Source organism: Lepisosteus platostomus, chromosome 2 (genome assembly GCF_059453375.1).
Source record: "Lepisosteus platostomus isolate fLepPlt1 chromosome 2, fLepPlt1.hap1, whole genome shotgun sequence".
Classification (NCBI taxonomy): domain Eukaryota; kingdom Metazoa; phylum Chordata; class Actinopteri; order Semionotiformes; family Lepisosteidae; genus Lepisosteus; species Lepisosteus platostomus.
Window position 1 is genome coordinate 4,142,061 of NC_142612.1, and position 24,739 is coordinate 4,166,799.

Sequence of the window (24,739 nt, forward strand, 5' to 3'; positions counted from 1 at the left end):
CAGCATCATCTGCGGCCTCACGCAGTTCACCAACAGGAATCACCTTGCTTTCGCGGCTCTGGAGGCTGTCTGCTTTCAGACTCGGGAGGTGAGGGGAGCCCCTTCTTTGTCTTTTGTGCTGTTTCCAAAAGGAGTTTACAGAAATACCATTTCCAAAAGCCTGTCAAGTTTGCTATGCAAAAAAAGTTGAACTTGCCTTTTGGATTTTTGTTTTCTCTTAAGCGTTAGGGGGGAAGAAACATCTTTACAGATGTGCTACGCATATGAAAGTAACAGTTCATGACAGAACTGTGGTGTTTAACTCTGTAATTTTGTCCTTATTCAGCATTACATCACTTCTGCTTAAGAAGGTTCCTCCGTAACAAGTGTTCATCCTCTATCTTGGAACAAGTAAAAGGTTTCATCCATGCTGAACAGAGAAGAAGGAAAACACAGCATTTTGGCTGTGGAGCCTTCTTCGGGTGAAGAAGGCTCTACAGCTGAAACATTGCGTTTTCTTTCTTCTCTTTTCAGCATGGAAGAAAACTATAACTTGTTCCTTTGCAGCCTACACATACTGACGCAGCTCCCCACCTGAACAACTTTAACATCCTCTATCTTGGCTTTCCTTATGCTCTATTTCTGTTAAGATGCAAAGGGTTATACCTTATATGTTATATAAATGTTATGTTATAGCATGCGTAAAGCTCTGATCCCTCTTCCAGGCAGAAGTCCTTACAGAATAACACCATTTCAGGGGGCTATTTCAGTGTGTTTTCCCAGATAGAGATAAACCTAATTCTATAAAATATACAGTCATTTTTATGGTGCTCTTAGGGTGCTTGCAAAATCTGGACCTGCCATGGTCTTTTCTAAATTAATATTGAACTTTTTAACCAACCTGATTGCAAAATAATATGGAGTACTAACGCATACATCAGATAAGAGGATACTGCCCAGTAACTATGAGGCAGATGAACAGGTGGGTTTAGCAGATTGTCTCTTCTGAATAGCAGGACGAATGTTCATTGACAGTTTAACTGTTCGTTGGGCTGGTGATAAAATAAAGAGTCTCATGGAATAGTAAAAACAGACCTGACATAACTGTCGTGGTTGTGGTGATTTATTGTTTTGATTTATACCTCTCTGTATCGCAAAAAGTCAGCTTAGATGCTGGACTGAGCACATTGGTGAGAGGATAAGACTAAATGTGTGAGCTACAGGGGAATAGCAGTAAAGAGTGGTGCAAAGCATAAGGGCATCACAGGGATCTATATTGGGCCCACTGCTGTTTCCAGTTCTTATCAAAGCTTCTGGTATAGTTACTGAATTTATCAAATGCTCAACACTATAGAAGCGGTAAAGGAAATTAAAAAATAATTTAGACAATATTCATTCTTGGGCAAACATTTGATGATGACAGTCAAGACAAGTATCACACACGTAAATGGTCATTTTCATGAAACACTAACATTTGAAGAAGCTTTATATGAAAAAGCAATAAGGTTTTATGCCTATAGAGCTTATATATCTAAAGACAAAATTATCTATCCAATGCATTAGACATATATTGTAAAGTATTCTTTACAGCTTTGGTCACGGTGTTGCAAAGCTGCTTTGGGATCAGTTCAGAGAGGAGGACAGATTCATTCCTGAGCTCAGAGGAAGGCTCAAGGCCTGAAGTGTTTAGACGATGTACTGGTGATGGGATGTGGGCGCGTTGCAGCAGAGGCTAGCTGTGCCGCTGACTCTCAGGCCTGTGTTGCAGATCCTGGATGTGATGAACCAGGACAGTGGGATGCCCCTCACTCAGCTCCAGGTGGATGGAGGAATGACGGCCAATAAGCTTCTGATGCAGCTCCAGGCAGATATTCTATGTATTCCCGTGGGTAAGAGGCACACAGGATTGTTCCAGACCATTGTCTGTGCTCCCTTATGAGCAATCGGCCTGGGTCTTATTTAGTGTAAGGTAGTACTCCTAATCGGAGACCACTAGTTCCTCCTGGTCGGCGTCACCCAGTGGTTCAGGTGATGAACTTCTGAAGCGGTCATTTCTGTGTGCTGTAGTGAAGCCCTCCATGCCCGAGACCACCGCCCTGGGGGCAGCCATGGCAGCAGGGTCTGCCGAGGGGGTCAGCGTGTGGAGCCTGGTGCCGGAGGACTTGACCGCTGTCACCTGCGAGAGATTCGAGCCTCAGATCAACCCTGAAGGTACAGTGACTGGACCTCCCTTCCTTCTATCCCAGCCACCTCGGCTGCTGGGTGAAGGTCCGTGAAGTTGAAAGTGGAGTTGGATATAAGCGGATTAACCATCTACAAGAATCAAATGTAGACAGAGTATGACAAAATGAGGCTTTTAAAAATGTTTTTGAAGATTTATATTTTAATTGGCCAGTCGGATATAAAATAATTTATCAGGGCAATTTTACTGAGCTTATCTACACAATGCTTTAAAAGAGATCCTCACTTGTTTGAGTTGGAGTAGGGCAAATTTGAAAATTATATCATGCAATTGATAAAAGCTGTCTTGTTTTTACAGTACACCCATGAATACTTAATTATGCACACATGTAATTCCAATCTAATCTGACAGAAAATTCTTTCATGATGGCGCATGGTCAAATGCGTTAAGAATGCAATAAATGATGTTTATGTTTATTCAGCTGAATTCTGCACCATTGGATTAAGTGCATTGGATTGAGTGCAGCAGTGAAACATCCTATGGGTTTTGTAATGAAACAAATGAAACAAAAGTGTTCTCCACGGAGCTTACAACATGCCTGGTGTGTTGCAGAAAGCGAATACCGGTACGCTCGTTGGAAGAAAGCTGTGCAGAAAGCCATGGACTGGGAGAGCACTGAGCCACTTTCAGATGGAAACGGTGAGCAGGTTTTGGATTGAGTTTATAAAGTGAAAAATATACAGAAATACAGAATGTTTACAGTTAATTTATTTCCATGACAGGAACAATCCAGCGTTTCCTGCATGTGTGGCAATGTTGTTCTCCACTAAAGCTGTAGCTTCTGGCGCTTCAGTGTTTTCTGGACTTTTCAGGACTGACAGAGGAAGTTTGGAGTTAAAGGACAGGTGCTTGTAGTTTTAATAAGTGTGAAACACAGTGGCAACAGGTTACAGTGCAATATCAGACATTGCAAGATATACTGTCATGAATGTATACTTTTTGTAAGGTCTTCAGAACACCTATTGTGATTTTTTTTGTTTCCTGATTAAGTCATTTAATTGATGTTTTAATTACTTAACATTTCAAATATGGTCTCTTTCCATACACTATCATTTCCAACCCTATTATTGCTATAAAGCAATCACAGGCTTCAAGTCCTGTATTCTAGTAATGGTTATACTATATACTATATGTGATTCTAATAAAAACAGCAGGTATCTGCTTCTTGTACACAGTCCAGAAGTTACCTGAAAAAGTCCTATTTTTCTATCTGTGCTAAAGTTTTTCATGCATTCTGGCTTTTTCCATCATATAACTCAAATTTTTCTCCCAGTATTTCATGAAATACTTTTTGGATTAATGTCTGGAAAGAGCAAATATTGTTCATAAAATTAATTCTTATTGTGGTAGAATGTGAACAGTCTCATATATGTGGAAGTGACAGGCTCAATTTTTTGTGAAATCCTCTGCTCTCACGAGGTAAATTTAGTTTGACTTCTATGAATTACTGTATGTGAATAGTTCTGGAAACCTGAGTAGACTTATATTAAATAAAACCTGTAGTATTACAGTCTCTGGGTTTGATATAATAGCATACTTAAAATTTCCTACATTATTTTATTTGATTATATGCACACTATGTAACACTGTAACTGAGGCACAGAGCACTAAATCCTACTACACCTGCTCTTACATTCTTTAAGAGTGTTGTGACAGATCATAGATCAGTTCTACTCCTAATGCAAAGTCTGAATTGTAAAGGATTTCATACAGTATTTACAGTTTTAGAGATGCATGGAATACAATTCAATGTATCAGGTGTGTATGTGCTTTTTTCCAGTGAAAGCCTGGTTGTTTTTATTTGGCATATTATCATGCAAATAGCAATAGTATATAACATAATCTAATAGCTTATTAAAAACTAAAAATGACCAAGTAAAACAAAAGAAGAAGCTTCTTAAATATTTTAGAAATATAAAATATAATAAAAGACAGTATTTTTGTTCAGCATATCAAACAGGTGTGTGTATTTTATTGGTCAAATATCTGAAATTGCCAAAAACTTTGTACTTTTTTTAGATTAAAATATTAAGTGGGTCTGTTGTATGGGATATTCTATTTTAACAGTAGTTTTATAGGTAAATATTATATATGTATATATTTTTATCAAATTAATATACTACTGCACTGTGGGTCCTGAAATATAATCAGACAACTAATTTTATTTTAAACTGATATGACTGATACTCTATCGATCACAACTAATTTTGTGATTTTTGGGGGGGACAACATGAATTATAAGCCCATCTAAATTGGTAATAAATCATTTCAATTTTGGTAACCTGTCAACAGTTTTCAAAGTTAAAAGCCTGTGAGTCTTTTTTTTGGGGGAACCATTCTGAAAACGTCACAGAGGGAGATGTAAATTAATACAGAATACCCCACATTCCTCTGACTCACTGTAAGGCTGGAACTCCTGTCTCTGATCCACATTATGACAGTGTTCTGCACATACAGTACAATCATGCATGAGTGAGCTTTGCTGATGATCTGTATGTAATGCTGTAAGAATCCTCTTTATTTATCTATTCCAATGTTTTTTTTCTCCTCTGTCTTGCTTGAATTGGACCCCCATGGTACTGGATGACTGCAGGTGAAACTAGTATCTTCAGTAGCCTGCCACTGGGGTTTTATATACTGGGTAGCATGTTAATGTTAATTGGAGCGAAGAGCATCGCAGGTTAGTTGTGTCATAGTAATAGTAATTTCTAGCCTTTCATTATATGCATATTTTCTCTTGTACATCTTGGTTGCGTGTGCTGTTTGTCAGTTGCTCTTTACGGCAATACAGGCCAGATTTATGAATGCACCGTGTTCATTTTGTTGCAAAATCTAAAATTACTGAATTAATAAGGAGCTGGTTCCCATCATCAAGGGCCTATTGGAATAAAATGATTACAGCAAAACTGTATTGAGTGATCAAGGCCAGGTGTCTTGGTTTGAGCATGACACTGTTTACCTCATTGCTGTTTCCGGTCTGGTAGATTTCCTTAAATTAAGGTAGATTTTCTTAAGTTGTGGTGGTAGATTTTTTTTTGCTGCAGGTGGGAAAAAAAATACATAACTATGCAAATCACAATTCGGTCCAAGCGCTTGATAAATCTGGCCACAATTTGGTTCTTCTCTGTGGCACCTCGTCCTGTAGAGGGTGTGTATATGTCTGTGGGAGAGGAGGGGCTATGGGTATATCTTAAAAAAGATCCATTATACACACTCACAAAGGAAACTCATTCGGACCAGTATTTGACCCCTTAGGGCTGAAGAATAAAAGCCGTCTTTTCAGGGTGACACAGTATTACTTTTTGTCATCTGAAAAACCATATCATTAAAAAGAGTATAAATCCTAAAGCATTGTAGCATAAATGTATTAGTTCTGCAAATTGGAAGTCTGATTTTTTAACTGTCCTTAATTATCTCATAATGCATGATGCCTATGACCTTGATACCATTTAGTATGTTTGCAATACACTGAGACAATGATATGATATAGTGAGAGAAAATCATTGTTTCAGTGTGAGGGAAATGTGAGTAAAGTCTGTTTAAAATAGGATTCATATTTGTAAACTCTCTTTGCAAGAGAATGGAATATTTGTAGCATCTACAAGCGTTGCTATTTTGTAGTTTTTTGTGTGCATTAAAACACACCTATATGTTTGTGTGTAAGGGAATGCTTAATGTTAATGACTAACCTTATTAAGCTTCCACAATGCATAAGTAAGATCTGTATGATACAAAAAAATATTTTTCTAATTGTAAGATGGATGTTTAGATGAGTAACTTTTCACCGATAGAATCATAACATTCTTTTTGCTATATTCTTCTATGTATAATCAGATTAGGTGGTTTTGAATGGGTGACATGAAACTACGTGAGCTTTGCAAGACAACATTTCTATATGAAGGACCTGAGCTTTCAATCAGTCCACATTTCAAAACTTTTGTCATGGAACAGGGCTTCATCATGGAGTAAAATGAGAAGCAGATTTTAGGGTGACTAAGTTAAAAACAATATCCAATTGCTTACAGTAATTGTTCAGTTTTGAGATACAGTCTCCTAATATATCTTTTACATTTCTTTCACTCATAATAATGCTAGGATACAGTTATGCTCACAAGAGGGATTGCTAAGTGTTTTAGTATTCATGCGTTTCCTTTGCTTCAGCTACAGCCTGTGAACATCATACAGTATCTTTCTGCGTTTTGAAGCTCAGCATTCTCTGTTACTCACAAGAATACACTTCCGGCTCCTTCTCCCCTAACCCTTGACTGGCATTGACTTTCATTTGTGGCTTTTTTGTGCTGTGTTCACAACTGCTCCTGACGTACTATACATTATTACTTCACTAACCCCTGATAAAGTCTAATCTTAACTTCCTTTTTCCCCCCTTTTATATAGGTTACCATAAGTAAGTTCTTGCACATCACTCTGATCCCATCTTGCCTGTGTTATGGAGCCTTGTGAAAAGCATTCCAGGTTTACAGACTGTAGCCAGTGGTCCTTAACAGCACCCAGTCAACTGGGGCCTTGTGTGGCTTGGTCCCCTGAAAGCTTCGAGGCTGGCAACCACTTGGAGAAAACCTCAGACACATTACACTGAAATGGAAAAGGGAATTTTCCACAAAACAGTCCCTGGTGGTTTCTGTTTGGATGCTGACAACCCTGTTCACTTAGAGTGTTTTGTCCCCACTATGTACTGTAACAGTTCACAAAACGCTAGTTATAAATGGAGTTAATCGTTTTTTCCCCATCATTCCTTTACCATACTCAGGTAAGCGGTAAAGGTGTGTGTGATCTAGTCTAACTTTAAAAAAGACCTTTTTATACCTTCAAGAGAACTGAATCTCATATACCTCAGATCAAATTGATAATTGTAGGCCTTGGTATCAATTTATAATTTATTGCACATATAATGTATGTGTATGTACATGTAGTTCTGGATTGGATGGAACAATTTTATTGTAATCCTTTTTTTAAAATGCATACTGTACTGCCAGGCCTGTTTTTAAGCTTCTTTGGGAGAGACAAGTTTAAAAAATTTAAAAAGTGAAACAGTGTTGCCGCTTCCAGTGACTGAAAAATGTTGATCTTTGTTAACAATTAACCAAACACTGTACTGTATGTTTAGAGTCTATGATACTGCCTGACTTTAGCCTGCTTGTAAGTATGAAATTTGAACAAATAGTGTAAAGCTGAATAGAGTTTACTGCCGAATGGACACTGCTCCTTTAAAGCTGTTCACTCTGAATGCTTGTTAAAAGCTGTATAAAACTGTTATCAAACAGTATATCTGTGTTTCGGAAGTTGGATGCTGTGTTGTAAAACATCACAAGTGCATATAACTCTGTGAAACACAACTTGGATTTCCTTATGCTGAATTGATGGCTCCCGAGATTCTGTTGTTGCTCTGGCAACGTATTCTTTCCGAGTGTAGAAGGAGTAAATGATTACGAAACAATTGAACAATCCCCTTGCTTTATATATTCTGCTTTTACAATGAATACCCCCCACACACAATAACCAGCTGCCACATTCTCAGCAGTTTGAATTATAAGACAGTCACAGCATGTGAAAAGGGAGCTGTTCTTATCATTTAAAAAAACACTGGGCGTTTTGAGTTCTCTTGGGATACAAGAAGAAGCTTGTGGCCCTTGCTATCCTCTTATAGTACACACCAGTCTCGTTCTCTCATTGCAAAGAAAAAAATGTTATTGTACACAAAATAGCAGTTGTTGTTAAAATTTTAATTTCATTTTAATTTGGGATTTTTTTTTCTCAGAAATGTCTTTCTGTAAGAAAATTGTCATTTCATTTGTGAAGCCTGGGATTTTTCCCATTCCATTTTTTTAACAAAGTATTGTATAGTTTTTATCATGCTTATTCTTCTGAATATCCTGACAATTCCACTCAAGACTGTGAACAAATGCTTCATGTTCTGTTTTCAAAATAGACACTGTAATGAAGTAAACATTTTGTGAAAGTATTTTTGGGGTAATACTTTTTTTTCTGTAAATGGTATACAATATGAATAAAAATGACTGTAAATGTTGGAAGACAGAAAATAAAGAAATTATGTATAAAATGTATGTAGCTGTTGATCATTCATTACTGCCATACAACAAATCTCTTTAGGTTGTGTGATTTTGAGCAGGATTCTGATTTTATGGAAGACTGCGTTTCAGATTCACATCAGAAATCTAAGATTAAAAAACATGACTATTATTTCTAAAAAACACGCTATTGTAGCAGTTGAATTGCAGGTTGTTAAGAAATTATTATTAATCACGATTTTAAGAAAACACACTATCATTAAATAAATCACCAGTGTGTTGTGACTGTTATTTTTTTCTGTTTGAGATGATGAATGAAGTGGAACCTTTGTCTTTTATTCTTTTACTTGACTGCTGCTGCATTTTAAGATTCAAATAAGATGACACAAGTTTTATGGTTTCTTTAGTTCTTTGCTCTTTCTTTTTTGGGGTTTGGGGTTGGGTGAATAACATTAAAATTTACAAATCATAATCCATTCCTTCAGTCATCTTTTCATTTGTTTTTTTTTTTAATGAAAACACTATCATAACATTGGTATGGCGTAAACCACACAGCACCGTATAGAAGAAACTAATTTCTAGCAACTATTTCCTAGCAGACAAAATATCGTATTAGTAGCGGGATTTCATTCTTTGGATGCATCTGCCGTTATCACCCACAAATTCAGGGATGTTTTGGGGGGTTGTTTGGTTACTCCACGGCTTTTTCAGTGAAAGCAGGAGACCGTCACCAGAATATCTTCGGACGTCGAGAGGAATTTCCGAGGTACTGTATTCAGGTGTGAAACAGGTGATGTATCCAGCTATCCAGTGCGTTCAGAGTGAAGTCGCTCTTGCTTCAGTGTGTGATCGTTTACTTAGCGGGTGAACAAAGTAACATTAGATCTGCCGAAAAGATCCCAAGGCTGCGTGGTTTTTTTTTTTGCAGCCCCTTTCACAGGGTCCAAGCGGGCAAGTCCCGGCGTGCTGAGGACTCAAGCCATCGCTCCTATTATCATTGGGAGTGAAACCTGGCTTTGCCAACGGGTCGAAGTCGGGCCAGAGGAGCGTTAACGACAGCAGGCACAAGCCGTTTCTTCCCGCGGGCAAAACCTGAAGCCCTGCATCAGGGTAACCAGGTAACCAGGTGTGTTGGTGGCTCACCTTGTAAACGGCAGGCTTGCCAAGAGAGACGCCGTGTGATCGCTGCTTGAGCCGTGACGGTGAGTATGATGAGGACGGTGACGACGAAGGAACTTATGCTAAACGATATCTCATTTATGTACGGGTACGGAATGTAATTAAAAACACCACAGTTCACGTTAAAAATGAAGAGAGCCGTGGTTAATAAAGTGATAAGAGTACTGAATTGGTATTGCCTGCCTCGCTGTATAAAATCTAAGTATACAGTAAGAGGTGGTTTCTGCTACGATAGCCCGTGTACTGCGAGGGCCAGTTTATTTGTAAACTTATTTGTAAGGCACGGCTTTAAAGTAGAAACGCCCTGCACCTGAAACGCTCCACTGGTAATATTTCAGATTTCACTGTATGTCGTGGTCCTCCATAGTTTTTCTCTGTCGTGTATCGTACAGTATGTCTCTTTACAGTATCGGCTATCTCGTATGTTAAGGGGGCAGTTTTAAAAATAATTATTTATTGTCCAGAAAGATTCACTTTTATGTTCCCAGTCGTGAGGCAGCAACACACTGAAAATCTCCCTAGTACTGGTGTGTTATTTTTCCAAATAAAGGTCTGCAAAGCTGGGATTCCTGTGTTTTGTTGATGCAGTTTACACTACGTTTTTTAAAGAGCCCAGCACTTGCAACTGAGATTTCTATCACTTTGTTGTTGCGTTATGCATAGTTAGAGGTAAGAAAATACGTTAACAACGAGGATCCATTGTAAAGTTTCTTGATTTTTTTTTTGGTTGCGGAAGATACTCTCTGTGTTAATATTTATAACAGTATATATCGAGGGTAACGTTTCTGCATGAGCGTCCCTCAATACACTTCGTTTAGGGAACCTTAGTTGGGATTCGTATGTTGTAATCTCAATAGCTTTATAATAACAGAATAGTAACACAGAAGTAACTGCTCTCATTGTGTACCCCTTCATTGGGGTACCCCTTCTAAATTGGGCTTCAATTGAGATTTTTGTTTTTTTTTGTTTGACAAACAGGCTCACGCCACTACTTAAAAACACGGTAAGATTAGAAAAAAATACCTTGTTTTAAAATAGCAGGTGACAGAATACGAAGTTTGGTGTCAACCCTTGGTCTTTAAAACGGCAAAATGTCTGCGTTTTTCCACTTGTTTTTTATCTGTTCAGTTAACAGGACCCTGAGGTCACGATCCTGACGAGCAGCCCCGAACACCCATGTCCTCCCCGGCAGAAACAGATACTCGGAGAGCGGACACAGACTCAGGTGCAGCTCCCCCCGCGCTTTCTGAAGATCCAGGTGTGTTTAAGAAAGCTCCCGGAGGCCGCAGGCAAGACCACCGCTGGGCTCCGGACCGCCTTGGAGAGTCCCCTTCCAGAGGAAACCGGAGCCCCGGCCCGTTGCTCCCTGGACCGTCGAGCCAGGTGTTCCCAGACTGGGAGGACACGCGGGCCGGAGAGGTGCCGTCTCGGCGCTCAATGCAGCGCACCCACTCGCTGAGTGAGAGGCTGGAAATGGCCGGGGTGGCCGGGAGCGTCCCGGAACGCTCTCGCAGCCTCGGCAACGTGGCGGGAGGAGGACGTCGCCCGGGAAATACGGACAAGTACTGTGGAGACGTGGTGGAAGACCTGATTGGCGATGAGCTCCTCTTCAAACCGCTGGGGAATCCGTCACCCCGCCGAGAACTGGCCGGGTCCCCACCCGGTGCCTCAGGTGTCGAAGCTTGCACGCCCCTGGAAGAAAGAGGTGGCAGCCCTCTGGTGGGTGACTCCAGCCCCAGCAACAGCCTGAAGCAGCTGCTGAGCTCCCAGATTGAGAACGCGGCCTCGTTCCTCCCCCGGGCTCCAGCGGACCAAGGGGCGCTGGGGTCCCAGCCCACAAACTGGGTCACCACAGTCTACACAGCTGGGTCCACACACAGCTGCTCCTCGGGCAGCGTGACAGAGTCCGAGACTCGCTTGCTGAGCCACAGCCAGGTACTGGGAATTGCCTTCGTCTCCAGCGCTCATTCAGTGTTTAAAGCCTGAACACAGTTCAGGAACAGTATGGTGTAGTAAATTCAGTAAGTTCACCACTCCTAACGGATCACAGAAAAAAGGGTATTTGATAGCAGAATGAACATATCAGTGCTGAACTGCATTCTGTCTGGGTTTGGGCAGGATTTATTAGGCACCCTCCCACACATTTTAAGAATAATTTTTATATGCAGAGTTATGAAATGGATGAGGACAGGTTGAGTCCGAGTGTCTGGAGAACTCTAATACAATATTGTTCTCACTGGCAGCTGTTTGATCGACTCTCTGTGCTGTAAGGGGTTTTACTGGAGTCCTTATAATTTATAAGTCACAGCAAACAAAGTTCATTCCTGTAGGAATTGTATCTGCTTGAAGCGCTCTGACCTCTCATCTTGTGAACTATTCGCTGGTAAAGGGGGCAGAGGGGAGAACATTTTTCAATGAGTTTATAGTCCTTTTTGGTGGTCTAGTACAGATGACATCACAGCTTTTTCTCAGGATGGGCTGAATGTGTCGAGCCTCTTTTTGGAGTCATTTGCCTGACTTTAATTAGAACCCTCTGTCCTGCAAGTTTGGATTGAAAAAGAGAAAGAGTGTTCTCTGTAATATAAAACGAGTCAAGGTTTCTTTGCAGATGACTGTAAGGGGAATGAAGAGCCTTGGTCTAGGAAGATGCATCCCATCACTGTATTGAGTTTAATGAAGTCACCACAAAGTTACAATATGGCATTAAAGTTATATATTCCGTATAATATTAAACATGGGAAATGTGGGCCAATCTTAGAACCTTAGCATTTTATTAAAAACATTAGAACATTTGTCCACTTGGAAAACTCTAATCTGTCTTTGAATGAGCTTTGCATGTGTATAGATTAGAACACAAATTTGTTTTAAATATTACATGAATGACTTGATGCTTAAATGTGAAAGCAAAGTTCTGAAAAACAAATGTCAGGTTGTGTGCATGGTCAGCTCGGGATGAAATGTGGACAGGCAGATAAAATGTTCTAAACCTGTCCCGCTTGGTGGTAGATTGTTACGGATTTTTCACACAAAGGAGCTGCAGGAAATCGTGTTAGAAGGAAACCAGATGAAACCGTTGCTGCCAGTCTCTCTTTTCTCCTGCGGCTTTTGTCATCGAAGAGGAATAACACTGGAGCCACCAGCTGGGGCTCAGACAGAGGAGCGCCGCAGGTCTTTGAGCTGTGGAGGCAGCGATAGGGAGAGTGAATTAGATGCATTGGTAAGGGCCATCACGTGGCAGGCTGCTTTGAGTGCCTGAGAGGGGCGAGTGAATTGCGAGTCACAAAGCATGTGGCGTAATCAAAGGAGAGGGCTGCGGCTACATCCCATAGCTGATCAGGGATCAAGGCATCCCAATTCTGTGGCTGCCTCCGTGACAACAACAACGAGCCGCCATCACACACACACGCACGGGCTGGACATCGGGCACGGAGGAGGTAAATGGATCCGGTCTTGTTGTTGCTGGATTGCCCTGTGATCTGTAGAGCTGTGCCTCGGGTGCGATGAGCTTTGTGTGAGCGGTCTAATACAGTGCAGGTGACATGTTTGTTTTGTAGCTGTGGGTTTTTACAAGCACACGGGATTTAAACAAAGGGGTGCTTTGATTATCCACTTCATCTGACAAAGACTAAGATGCTCCTTACTAAGAACCTCCTTATAGGAAGGGTAGGGGAGGAAAAAAAGTATTTTTATAAAGGATTCTGTCAGAAGATCACTGATATTTGCTATTGCTATTGTGTGCTATATAGCTAATTAAAATTTGATCATGTTTGCACTTCAGTGATTTGTAAAGAGTTTTGACATGACGGCTTTCATGAAGTGTTTTGTGCCTAGTTTTTATCATCAGGTTGTTCCGTCTGTGAAAAGCCTCTGTGATCAATTATATTTCACAGAAACCTAAAGGCTTTCCAAGGTAAAGATTTATGTTTTTGCTCTATTGTAAACAAAATTTATGAGGGTAATGTAGTTAAATGGATTTTTTATTTCCTATGCTTCTGGTAATACTAATGATAATATTTATCTCCTCTAGGTTATATGTTAAGAAATGGCTTTTTTTCTGTTTCCATCCGTCAGTATTATAAGTGAATTATTATACTTATAGCTCCAATTCCATTCCTGTCTTAACATCATCTTACAATGAACCTAACCATAGTGCAAACATACATATTGAATACAGGTTTGGCTGGATAATGAACTCAGTTTTTAATTTTACATTAATCTGTGAATGTGAACTATTTTTGCACAATCAATTCAGACTGGTCATAGCATAATCACAGTTTTCCAGGAATACAGTTCAGTGATGGTTTGTGAATACATACAATCCATCCCATGCTACCAAAAAAAAAATTGGATCACAAAAACTCCATTACATGCTTTATTTGAAATGATTAATGTTTCACTTTCATCAGTTCCTTTCAGTATTAGGCAGTTGTGCACTTTGAACCAAACTCCTGTAGGGCTGCAAACAGTCAAAGCTCAGTCCAGTGAAGGTCTGAGATGAATTTAATTGTCACGAAAATGGCCACTTCTGGAGAGCACTGAAGGAGACGCACACGAGGTGTATTACCAACAGTGCCCCGAATTGCAACGGCGTTACAGAGGGCTTTCTAGTGTGCGTCCAGCCACGTTATTACCATGAATGGGACTTTATGAGTGACCATTCCCCTTGCGGTCCAGTGGCTGTTCCTGTTGATGTTATCCTGCCTTTCAGCTATTTCTGAGGTGTCACTTACAACAGCGGGTGTCTGTAAGAAATTCCCTCAAGCCGGGCCAGGAGTAATGACCTAGACCAGAGGCAGATTTCATCACTCTGATTCAGCACAGAAATGAGTTGTATTTATAATATGAAGGATCATGTGCTGAGTCCAGTGTGCTGCTGACTCTGACAGCTATGGAAGGGATGGAAAGGGTAGGGGAGCACTGTTCTAAGCTACCACAGGGAGGCAACTGGATGTCTAGCCCTCCGCAGCTGGCAAAGACAGCTTTCACTAAAAAACTTTCAAGAGCTTGTCTTGGTTTCATGAAGTCAGCTTGCCGAGTCTTTTCCCCCCTCACTTGTTTCGCTTCTGTTGTGCCGTTGATGCGATGAGCTTGATGAAAAGGGGCTTCTAGGTGAAATCGCATCATTACGAGCGTCATCCTCACTGTCATCGGAGTGTGATAATACTGATGCGTGACAGTGACATTGTTTGCTTTCGTTAAAGAGGAGGGAGTCTGCAGAGGAGACCGGTTCTGGCCATGAACCTCAGGACACAGTCTGGCTGCTTCAGGACATGCTGGCCCAGCGGCAGAAGGAGATAACCCAGCTGAGAGAGGTGCAGTACAGTACCGCCGTCAGCCTCGTCATAACCCCATAGCTGTCCTGGAACCTTCCAGCAAACCCCAAATGTTCCATGTCAACGGGTCCCCTAATTAAACAGAGATCGTCTCTGCAGATTCAGGTTGTAAGCTGACAAATGAATTAAAAATACTCCTCAACAACACTGGAATATCAGTGGAACCGAATCATTCTTACCCCAGAACACCTAGTACTGTCTAGTTCAGGGATCCCCAGTCCTGGTCCTGGAGGGTCAGTGTGTCCTCTTAAAGCAGCACTGAAGAACTCTGGGAAGCCATTAAACTGTTGCAATTAAGAAATGAGATTTATTTTCCACATTTTTCTAACCATTGGAATTCTTCTTCACATTGCGTTCTGAAGCTACTGATAAAAACAAAACAACATTGCTAGACATTTACTCTTTCTGCTGCCCTTTTTCAGTTCAGACGGTCTGTGTTCCCCCAGGAGAAGAAGGCGCTTGAGGAGCAGGTCAGGGGCAGGGAGAGTGAGCGAGACCAGCTGGCCTTTAACCCCACAGCTCCACCCATATTGCAGCGACAGATCGGTATGGAACCTCAGTTTTGAAGTGAAGAGCATTTCTCTCCCTTTTACAAGTGATTCCGCTGCATTTTTATACTTTGAACATTAAGAAATAAATGCTTTCCAAAACACTTATTGTTTTAATGGGATAAATGTCTTTTTTTAAACATGCCTGTGTTACAACTAACAATATAAACATTTTTAAATTGAGCAGTTTACAGGGTTTATGTTTGTCGTTTCTCTCAAACAGAATTCTGTAGTGTTCAATATGAAAGCAAAAGCATTGTCTTTGTAGCTTGTCTTATGCAGAGGAGTGTTTTCATTGTCACTGTGTGTTGGACACAGCTGATCTGAAGAGCCATATCAATGACTTGCAAGAGGCCAACGAGAGTGCAGTCCATGAGCTGGCCAGAGCAGATGAGGAGATCTCCCAGATGAAGAGTGAGATGGCCAAGATGAAGTTCGAGTATGAAGACCGGCTTCAGAACGCCCTGCAAAAACTGGCCAGCACCAGGGTAAAGGCACTGAGCTTCTTTCATAGCAGGTCTGCGAAATGTACTGTTCCATCTCCCATTTAGATTCAAACCTTTCAGTGCAGACCGTGAATCAGCTAGGAAAATGTTTTATTCCACAAAACAAGGAAATTATTTTAGATTTTCTACGTCCACATTTTGGGGAACCACTTGATCCAATCCAGAGTCACCGCGGAGCCAGAGCCTGCCCCAGCACACAGTGGGTTCAAGGTAGGATAGACCCTGGACAGGATGCCAGATCATCGCAGGGCGCGCACACACACACTCATACACCAGGACCAATTCTCCCAGAAGCCAGTTTACCTACCAGTATGTTTTTGGACTGTGGGAGGAAACTGGAGCACTTGGATGAAACCCCAAGAATTGAACCCAGGATCCCAGGGCCTGCAATGCTAAACGCTGTGCCAGTTCATCATGTGCATATTCATTTCTTGGGTAGTATAAGGAAATAATGGTAGCCATGTTATTATTATTGTGCTTACCCTGAAATTTCATGCCCCACACCCTGGTGTTCTCAGAATCAAGCTCTTCCTTGCTTTTAACAGGAACAGTCTCTCACAGCGGGTCCTGATGGTTTGATTGTGGTTTTCAATGCCTCCTCTGTCCCGGTACTAGACCCACACCTCTGTTCAACACTGGAGGACAAGCGACAGGGAGCCCCGACAGCCCAGTTGCCATGGAGACAGCCTGGACCCCGGCGGAGAGGTCTTTCGGCTCCGCTGTGAGTCTCGGAAGCTGCGAGAGACCAATCACGGGCTGAGTGAGGAGAACCGCTGGCTGAAGGAGGAACTCTGGGATATGAGGAGGCAGCATGAGCAGCTCCTGAGAACCATTATGGGCGGCGAGAAGGACACCAGAGAGAGGGGTATGGGACCACATGAAGCAAAAGTGGGAAAAAAACTTAATTCCTGTAACTCGGTAACTGATTTATTTTGTATTTTCAAGTTCCTGGCAGGGAAACTTGATTTTTTTTTTTTTACTTTTTAGGGTCTACAGACAGAATATACACAAAATAACAAAGTAATTTCTGCTTCCGTATATCTCATTTTACCCTTATATTATGTGTTTTTTAATGTAGATAACTATTGCATTTACATTATGTCAGCATAGATGGGGGGTTACATATCAAATCTGATTTTCAAACAATAATTATAATCGGCTGTTCATTTTTTACTTGAAGGAGTGCAGCACAGGCTTGAACACAGTACGGGGCTCAAAGGTGGCCTGAGTACAGTGACAGGACAGCCGGCCCGGCCCACAGACCTGCCCTCTCCACCACAGCGCAGGTACCGTACCCCTGCCATTACCAGTCCTGCTCGGAGGGTCTCAGCCAGGGTCCTGAACAGTTTCCCTGCAGCACACCCATCCAGCACTCTCTGTGTGCAGTTGAATCTGTAATCCAATAACAGGCAAAGAAATAACTGGCAAAGAAGTCTTACCTTAGATTCTGCTATTTGATTTTGATCAGTGGAAGAGAAAAGCTGGAAATAGTACAGAAGTAAAAATGAAGATGAAGGCGCACTGCAGCGCCAGATTTCCCATTAGGCACTGTAAGAATGTTTAAGGCCTAAGAAGTAGGGAAACACCAGTGACTCACGAAAAACGAGCTGAAACAACATGCTTGCGGTCGACTCTAGGTGCTCCAGATCAATAATCATACGCTCTCTAGCGGCTGTTCTGGAAACTAGAAGGATGGAAGTGATGGTGGCTCGACTCGCTCCATCAATCGCCTGGTTCAGCATGAGAAGAGTTGAAAGTGCATCATGTCAACCAGTTGGCGTTCACCTCTCTGTTTGCACATTTCGGAGTGAAAGTGCCTAGGGCCTTCGAACACCAAAATCCGGCCCTGGAACACTGATGCCATAAGGTTGTTTAAAAGTTGCTGTTTTTTTCCCCAGTTGGCTTTGGGTGGCTAAAATGTATCTTAAGTGCTATGGTGGGGTTATCTGGAAGACAAACCCAGGCTGAACACCAAAAAGATTCTGGCTTTCAGCAGCCATCAAACTGATGATCTAGTATTAGCACACTAAATTGGCGTTGTAGAAGATGAGGACCTTCTGACCGATTGTGCTTTTGTGACTCAGAGGACACTGGTGCTTAACTGCTCTGTTTCTGCCCGATTGCCGAAATTAGGAAGGGAGGTGTGAAGTGGGAAAGCATGAACGGGCGCGGTGAGGGCCAGATCCTGTCCTGGGAAGGTAAGAAAGTCCGCAGATCCCATCGGGAATGTTCATTGCCGTGTAAAACAATCTGCTTACAAATGGAACCTCTCAGTGTTAAAGAACACTTACAGATCTGGACTTGGCTTTTGGATACTTATTTGTATCCCATGTATTGATGTGTGAGCTCAAACCCAATGGAGATTCAAACAGGAGGAGATGAAAACCTAATCTCATCTGTTAGCACCTGCCTACGTATAAATGTCCCTCTTCCTGGTTGAGTGAATAGTTTGCACATCTCTCCCCCCACCCACCTTCACCCAGGAAGCAGCTCCCTGGCTAATTCTTCTTTAAAGAGGGGGTTTGGGGGTACAGTCATCCCCCTCTTCAGCTAGATGAGTTACCCTAATAAAACTCACTGTTCAAATCATGCTTCTCATCTCCTCTATTAGGGTTTACCGCACTACTGAAAAGTAGAATAATAAATTATAAGAATCAAATTGGATTTATGTGCAGTCTGCTATTTTTCAAAACAACGAAACAGTGTGAAATTATATATTTTTTTCTTCCTGGTCTCCTCTTCTTTTATGTGTGTAGGAATATTCGGAGGAATATACCAATACGCCAAGGAATACAGTGAAGAGAGAAAAATGAGTTAGTTGTACAGTAATTACCCTAGCTGTTAGTGGAATGAGTGGCTGTCAGTGACAGTGGAGATAGAAGTACTGTACATGAGTAAAAAAGACTTGATTATGACAAATCATTTTCTTCACTTCCCAGTTCACACCAGGAGAGGGCACAGTATAGCAGACACTACATTACTTAAATACTCAAATATTTAAAAGCCTACTGAGCAATGTAGAACAAATGTTCAACACAAGCCACAACTCCGTTATCTTAATTGCATACACATCTCATGCCCTTTTCTTGCTTTATCATATTCTGGTGCTCAATATCAAGGAGTGTGTTTATTGTGTGTGCAGGGTGAATACTGCTTTTTCCACGATTAAGCGTTTTTAGAACTCTTTATTACAAATTGAGCTTGAAAACATATGAAAGCCAACAAAAGCCCCCCAGAAAAGCACAGGATATTAATACCCTTAGGGAAAGCAGAATCTTGTTTGGTGTCAGCATTGGGCATGACAAACCTTGGTCCTGGAGAGGCTCTGATCCAGGTTTTTTATTAGGTCACCATGATCTCACTCAAGATTTTTAAACTCTTGGAACTGCTTCATTTTGGCTACTAAAGCCAGTTTTTCAATTAAGTAGCTTGGAAATCATTTGAATGAAAATATAAACATCTTTTAGCTCTCTAGGACTGCAGTCGGCCACTCCTGACATAACTCGCTAAATAGATCAAAACCTGCGTTAATAGTAATGGCTTGATGGGGGCCCCTCTATTACACAACCACGTTTTGTGCTGAGGTGCCCTTTGAGGTTTGCCATGAAATACGCTACACGTTTGAAATACTTATAGGTCTGACATGGTGTAAGTAGAACATTTAGGAAGAGAGAAATATTTTTGGGTTGTAAGAAATAAAGTACATCTACTTCAAAGTCAGAATATGTATTGTTCTTAAGTGGGGACTCGTGGGTTGCCATCCTGTGCTTCAGCTCCTCTCGGTAATGCCTGTGACATGTCTGTGCATCTGCTGCACGCAGTTTGGTGGTGGGCGTGTGACCTGTGTGTCTAACGCTTGTGCTGCTTGGTGTCGCCTCCAGCCCGCGAGAGGCGGCAGCCCAGGGACAGCAGTTCTCCCGCCTCCCTGGACAGCGACAGCACCGACTTCCTCCTGGCTGGCTTCAACAGGAACTCCTCCTCCTCCAGACAGGTAGCCTTTAAAGGTACAGTGACTTCTTTAAACCTGACAGGGCTCTGTGACACACAGGCTGGGTCTCACTGGGAAGAAGGATGCCCCTTTAAAAACATCACTTATATTGCACCAAATAACACTGACCTCTAGAATTTCACATTAAAGAAACATTAATCTTTTTTGTGGGGTAGACATCACTTAGAATTATCAATTGCAAATTAACTATTTCTTTATTTTATTTAGGATTTTTTTGTTTTAAACAAACATTTACTAACAATGTAATACGCACAGCGAGCAACACAAGAGGAACATACAACATACAAGTCACAATATTTACAAACAAGGTATGCATCTTGACTAAACAGAGAACCCCAGACCCCTGCCAAGTATTCAATTCCTATTTATTTGTTTGTTAAAGAAACAAGATAACAGGCATAAAACAGGTTTATGGTTCTCATAAAACTGCAGTTCCAGGGAAAGTTCTTACCATGCAAAGCCTTTGTGCTGCAGTCCTTACCTACACTGATCCTATTTTGATCTGTGAGTGGTTTTATTCTTTCTTCCCCGATGCAGAGGTCCTACAGAGGCAGATTGCAGATCGATCGGACGGCGCCCTGCAGCCCCCCGTTTCCCGGCATGGCCCTGCAGTGCCAGGACTGCAGCCTGCCGGAGACTGGCACACAGGCAGCTCTTACCCGCCACAGCGCAGAGCCCGGGCAGACACGGACGCAGAGCACAGCAGACCAGGTACCATCTGCCCGGGATTTGCCTTGTATGTGGAATGTGATACCCAGCCACACCAAAACTGCTGACTCTTCTGCAGCGGAAATCCAGCTTCTGAATTACTGGAAAGACTCGATTTATCTGCACTGCCTATTTGCCACAGATGATTTTTTTTACCGTTAGTAACGATTTACATGAAGAGGGGTTTGGGCCTGCTACTTACTGTAAGCCTGGCAATTCCTCAATGCGTTGAAAAACCTCCTGCAATCCTCAAATAGAATCAGGTTCGTAAATCTATTTTTAAACTATACACAGTCAAGCAAGCAATGACAAAAAAGTCATTGAGCAGCATAAGCAGAACATGTCTGAAACAGCCATCGTATATCTCCACAGCATTAAAGGGACTGCAGGGTGAGGACTGGCACAAAGCACTGCAAGCAAACTGGGGTTTGATCAAGACTTTGAGCTGTCACCCAGAGTCACTTGGTTTCAAAGATGTAAAGATAGAGGAAATACAGCTCACACTGAATGAAGGGCCGAACACTGAAGAGGGAACATTGCGCAGCTCCGATCTTTGATTGCTTTCTTTTTCATTCCGTTTGTTGTCAGGAGCCACATCGGATGACTCTGATGCGCAGAGTGATGACGACATGTGCTCCATCAGTCAGACAAATACCCACCTCCAGTCTTCTCTGGCCTGCAAAGCTGTGGCGAGTTCACTGGCCAATGGGCACTCCACAGCTGACTGGGACAGACCGGCCCTCGGCAGTCAGGGCAGGAGCAGGTAACTGCAGAGCGACAGGAATTCAAGACAGATCAAACTAAAACTTCAGATCTTTTCTTGCTTTGAAGCTGCAAATGTTGACACTACAGTAGCTAGATATTGACCCCTGTCTCTAGATCCCGAGACACCTCAATAGCCACTCCTGATGGCCACAGTGAGGCAACCAGAAAGGCTCTTTACTCAGAGCAGAGGCTGAACCTTGTTCACACACAGACATTGTTGGTGTGATTCTGGATTGTGACTGGAGATTGTAAGTAGTAGAGTTCAAGTGGACAAGCTTCTGGACTTGAACTACCCAGGGTTTTCCTCAACTTGTGCAAGAGCACCATCTGTCAGATGGCATCAAACTTCTATTGGATTATAACACTCATAGGTGTCGTGGGGCTTTCCTTTAGAAAGGCTGGATAGCTCTGACATTGCACTTTTCAGAGACATGTGCTCTAACGTCTATTCTGTAGTAGTAAGTTTACACTGCATTTACACTGGCCAAATTCTTTAACAGTTGGCGTTTTCAAAATGGAAGTATTTGGCTTGAAAATAATTGTTCAATCTAAAGAAAAAGGTAACACCTTTAAAAATAACCTTTGAAAACACATAGCACAGTTTAAATGTGGGTCATACTGGAAGTTTCAGGAATAACTTTTTAAAGTCTTAGGCACACAGAAACAAAGCACAAAACGTATTCATTTGTTCCCATGGAGAAGATGCTGTTTGGTTTCCTTGGTTCATTTTACACAGGAATGAGGAAGAAAAAGCCACATGTAAGACTACTGAAGACAGTGCAATTGTCACAGAATTATGTTCTGCTTTTCTGTATTGTATAGGCTTACAGATAAAAGACAAGTCATGACACAAACTTCACAGCTGTTTTACCTTTTATATTGCTGTTTGAACAAGTGCTTTAAGTACTAAGTATTTGTCACAGTCGATTAAATACCCATACATTCGTACAGCGCTTCATTTCTAGAGTAAACAGAATGTGTTCGGAAACATTATGAGGATAATTTTTAATGAGTCAGCGTTACCAAAGTCAAATGCAGAATCCCGTTGCTTTGTCACAAACAAGAATATCAAAGAGTTTCAAGGGTGAACTAGGAATTGGAATTGGAATGGATCTGCACTGAAACAACTACAAGAAAAACCATATACTGTATTCTGTAATGCATTTTGTATTCTAATGTCTCATTCACGTTCATGTACAGACATTCTAATATTCCTTTAACGTTTAAAAGGAATAATGCAGTAGAGGAAGGTCATCTGTGATTCCTGGTGAAGTTTAACACTCTATAAGGGGTGTTTCACAGTAATAGCCACCAGACTGCTGTTGCAGGGATGCATGGCGCAGTGGCAGTCAACTTTTTTTGTCTCGGCCTAGACTCAAGGAAGAACCCAGCTCATTTCTGTACACTTAGAGCTCCGGCCCCTCTCTCACGAGGCTCGATCATCTGCAGGCCGGGGGCACGCAGCCGTCGATGAGCTGAGCGCTGCTGAAATAGTCACGGTGAACTGTGTTGTCGTGTGCTGCAGAGCCCAGCAGGGGGCGCCGGTCCTGCCCCGGCGGCCCTTCGCCCCGCGCGGGGCGGCGGACCTGAAGGTGGGGCACCTGGTGAAGTTCTCCCGGCCCGGAGGGAGAATCAGCCAGGGCACCGTGAGGTACGTCGGAAACCTGCCCGGCCGGCAGGACGTCTACCTGGGAGTGGAGCTGGAGGGCGGCGAGGTGGGCAGACACAACGGCACTTTCGAGGGAGTTCGCTATTACCTGTGGTGAGGCTCTCGCGCATGCTGTTACCCTGGGGGGAGCGGGGGGGGGGACCTGCGCTAGTCATCCATGATGAAATCGGCGGACAGTACGCGGTTTTGAATTCGTTGTTTTTCGGTACCTTACTTCCAATAACCACGCTGCGCCCCAAGTGCTCACACCGGCTCTAACAATGGCAAGACAAGTGAAACATCTGTGACGCACTGCACGATTTTTATTTCTATGTAAACAAATCATGGCAGATAAGCTGGTTTAGGAGAAACCATCTTCAAAAGCAGACTTCTGCAATTGGTAAGCTATGAGTAGGTAAAGTAATGACTTCATTTAGGCAGCACTGCACCGTGTTAAAGGCTCTGGACCCAGGAACTGTGGTTTCAAATCCTCAGCTGAGGTACTGCTGTTGTGCTCCGGGGTAAATACACAGCATTTTAGAAAAGCATGTCGAATAAAGATAGCCGCAGTTCAGAATGGACCTAGCACCCCTGACCTCTGATTGAACGCCCAGGGCTAGGCCTGCTGAGCTCTTGTGAGAGACGTCTAACTGTTTCTCTCCGTTGCAGCAAACCCGACAAGGGCGTGTTTGTGAGTTTCAGCAAAGTGATCATGGCTTGGGAGTGAAGAGAAGACCTCCGCGCCAGCCTCCGCCCATGGCTGGCCTTTCACGTGGACCTGCAGAAGGGTCTGACCCATTTTAAGCCAAGTTGTCTCCAACAGGACCCCGATAAAGCCTTTTCTGCCTTGTCTCCTGCCCCCTCGTATTTGTAATTATCCTACTTGGATTTACTGTAAAACTACTCTTAAGTGTTTATATTTTACTTTCAAATGTGCTATTAACTTTTAAATATCTGAGATATCAGTTCCCCAGCGATACACCTTACAGTCTGGCACAATACCAAAATAGTGTCAGAATAATCTAGGCTTCTGTAAAGTGCAGTTATTTAAAGTCACCTTAGTTACATACTTAAGAGGATTTTATACATGGCATGTCAAGACTGCAGTCTGTTACATGTAAACATGGCGAATACAAATCTCTCAAGTGCAATTCATTAACTTTTGAGAATGCACCGCAAAACCTTTGAGATGTATGATGTTATTGAATTATTTTAACCGACCCCAGAACAGTGTAAAGGGCTCCCCTAATCCCCTAAATACTGGAGGTTGTGAACAAACGTCAGCTTGACCTACTTGACTGGACTGTTGCATTAAATTTAAATTCAACAACACATACACATTGAAATTCCTAGTTTAGACAGTTAAGTTAGAAAAATCAGTCTTTTGGAGAAATGGAATATTTATGACCACAAAAAAGATTGTGGCAGTTTGAAATAGAACTACTAAAGCTAAACTGAAAAAACAAACAAAACTGTAGGTCCGTTATTTCCCTCTGAAACCATTTGCTTGGCTATCTTAAATACATTTATTATGGTGAGGGTAGCTTGATTATTGAAATCGTTTTTATTTTCCAAGAAAGACAGGAATACATTTTAAACTGGCAAGGAAATAGGTTTGTGATCATGTTTTTTTATATTTAGGTGATGGACCATTTTGTAAACGGTATTTTATACATTACAAAATAAATATTGTGGGATAAATATCTGGCTCCGTTGTTGACCCTGCTTACTACAGAGGACTTGATCACCTTTAAACCAGTTACAGTAATCTCAGG

At 42.0% G+C, this 24,739-nt stretch overlaps 2 protein-coding genes across 7 annotated transcripts in view; both read left to right on the forward strand.

Moving 5' to 3' along the window:
• The window catches only part of LOC148675749 (glycerol kinase), a 28,286-nt gene extending 19,982 nt beyond the window's left edge, over positions 1–8,304 (forward strand). For 2 of the 3 annotated variants that reach the window (XM_088646745.1, XM_088646749.1), the window contains 6 exons: positions 4–88; positions 1,748–1,868; positions 2,047–2,190; positions 2,774–2,860; positions 4,815–4,901; positions 6,617–8,304. In XM_088646745.1, coding sequence (XP_088502871.1) covers positions 4–88; positions 1,748–1,868; positions 2,047–2,190; positions 2,774–2,860; positions 4,815–4,901; positions 6,617–6,630 — 538 coding nt within the window. In that variant the 3' untranslated portion in view covers positions 6,631–8,304. The remainder of the gene's footprint in view (positions 1–3; positions 89–1,747; positions 1,869–2,046; positions 2,191–2,773; positions 2,861–4,814; positions 4,902–6,616) is intronic. The other variant, XM_088646755.1, reaches the window with a different exon arrangement.
• Positions 8,305–8,976: 672 nt separating this feature from the next.
• On the forward strand, positions 8,977–24,665 carry LOC148675750 (uncharacterized). Of its 4 annotated transcripts, XM_088646691.1 has the most exons (14): positions 8,977–9,470; positions 10,426–10,450; positions 10,576–11,382; positions 14,649–14,759; positions 15,203–15,326; positions 15,647–15,816; positions 16,450–16,699; positions 17,015–17,120; positions 17,968–18,032; positions 19,716–19,838; positions 20,381–20,554; positions 21,140–21,314; positions 22,842–23,078; positions 23,634–24,665. In XM_088646691.1, the coding sequence occupies exons 3-14, from the start codon at positions 10,624–10,626 to the stop codon at positions 23,689–23,691; spliced, it is 2,352 nt and encodes a 783-aa protein (XP_088502817.1). In that variant the 5' UTR covers positions 8,977–9,470; positions 10,426–10,450; positions 10,576–10,623; the 3' UTR covers positions 23,692–24,665. The 4 variants fall into 4 exon arrangements, with proteins under 4 accessions (XP_088502817.1, XP_088502824.1, XP_088502807.1 ...); XM_088646698.1 differs by lacking the exon at positions 10,426–10,450 and having other exon boundaries at positions 10,583–11,382; XM_088646681.1 differs by lacking the exon at positions 10,426–10,450 and having other exon boundaries at positions 8,978–9,470.
• Positions 24,666–24,739: the final 74 nt, after the last annotated feature.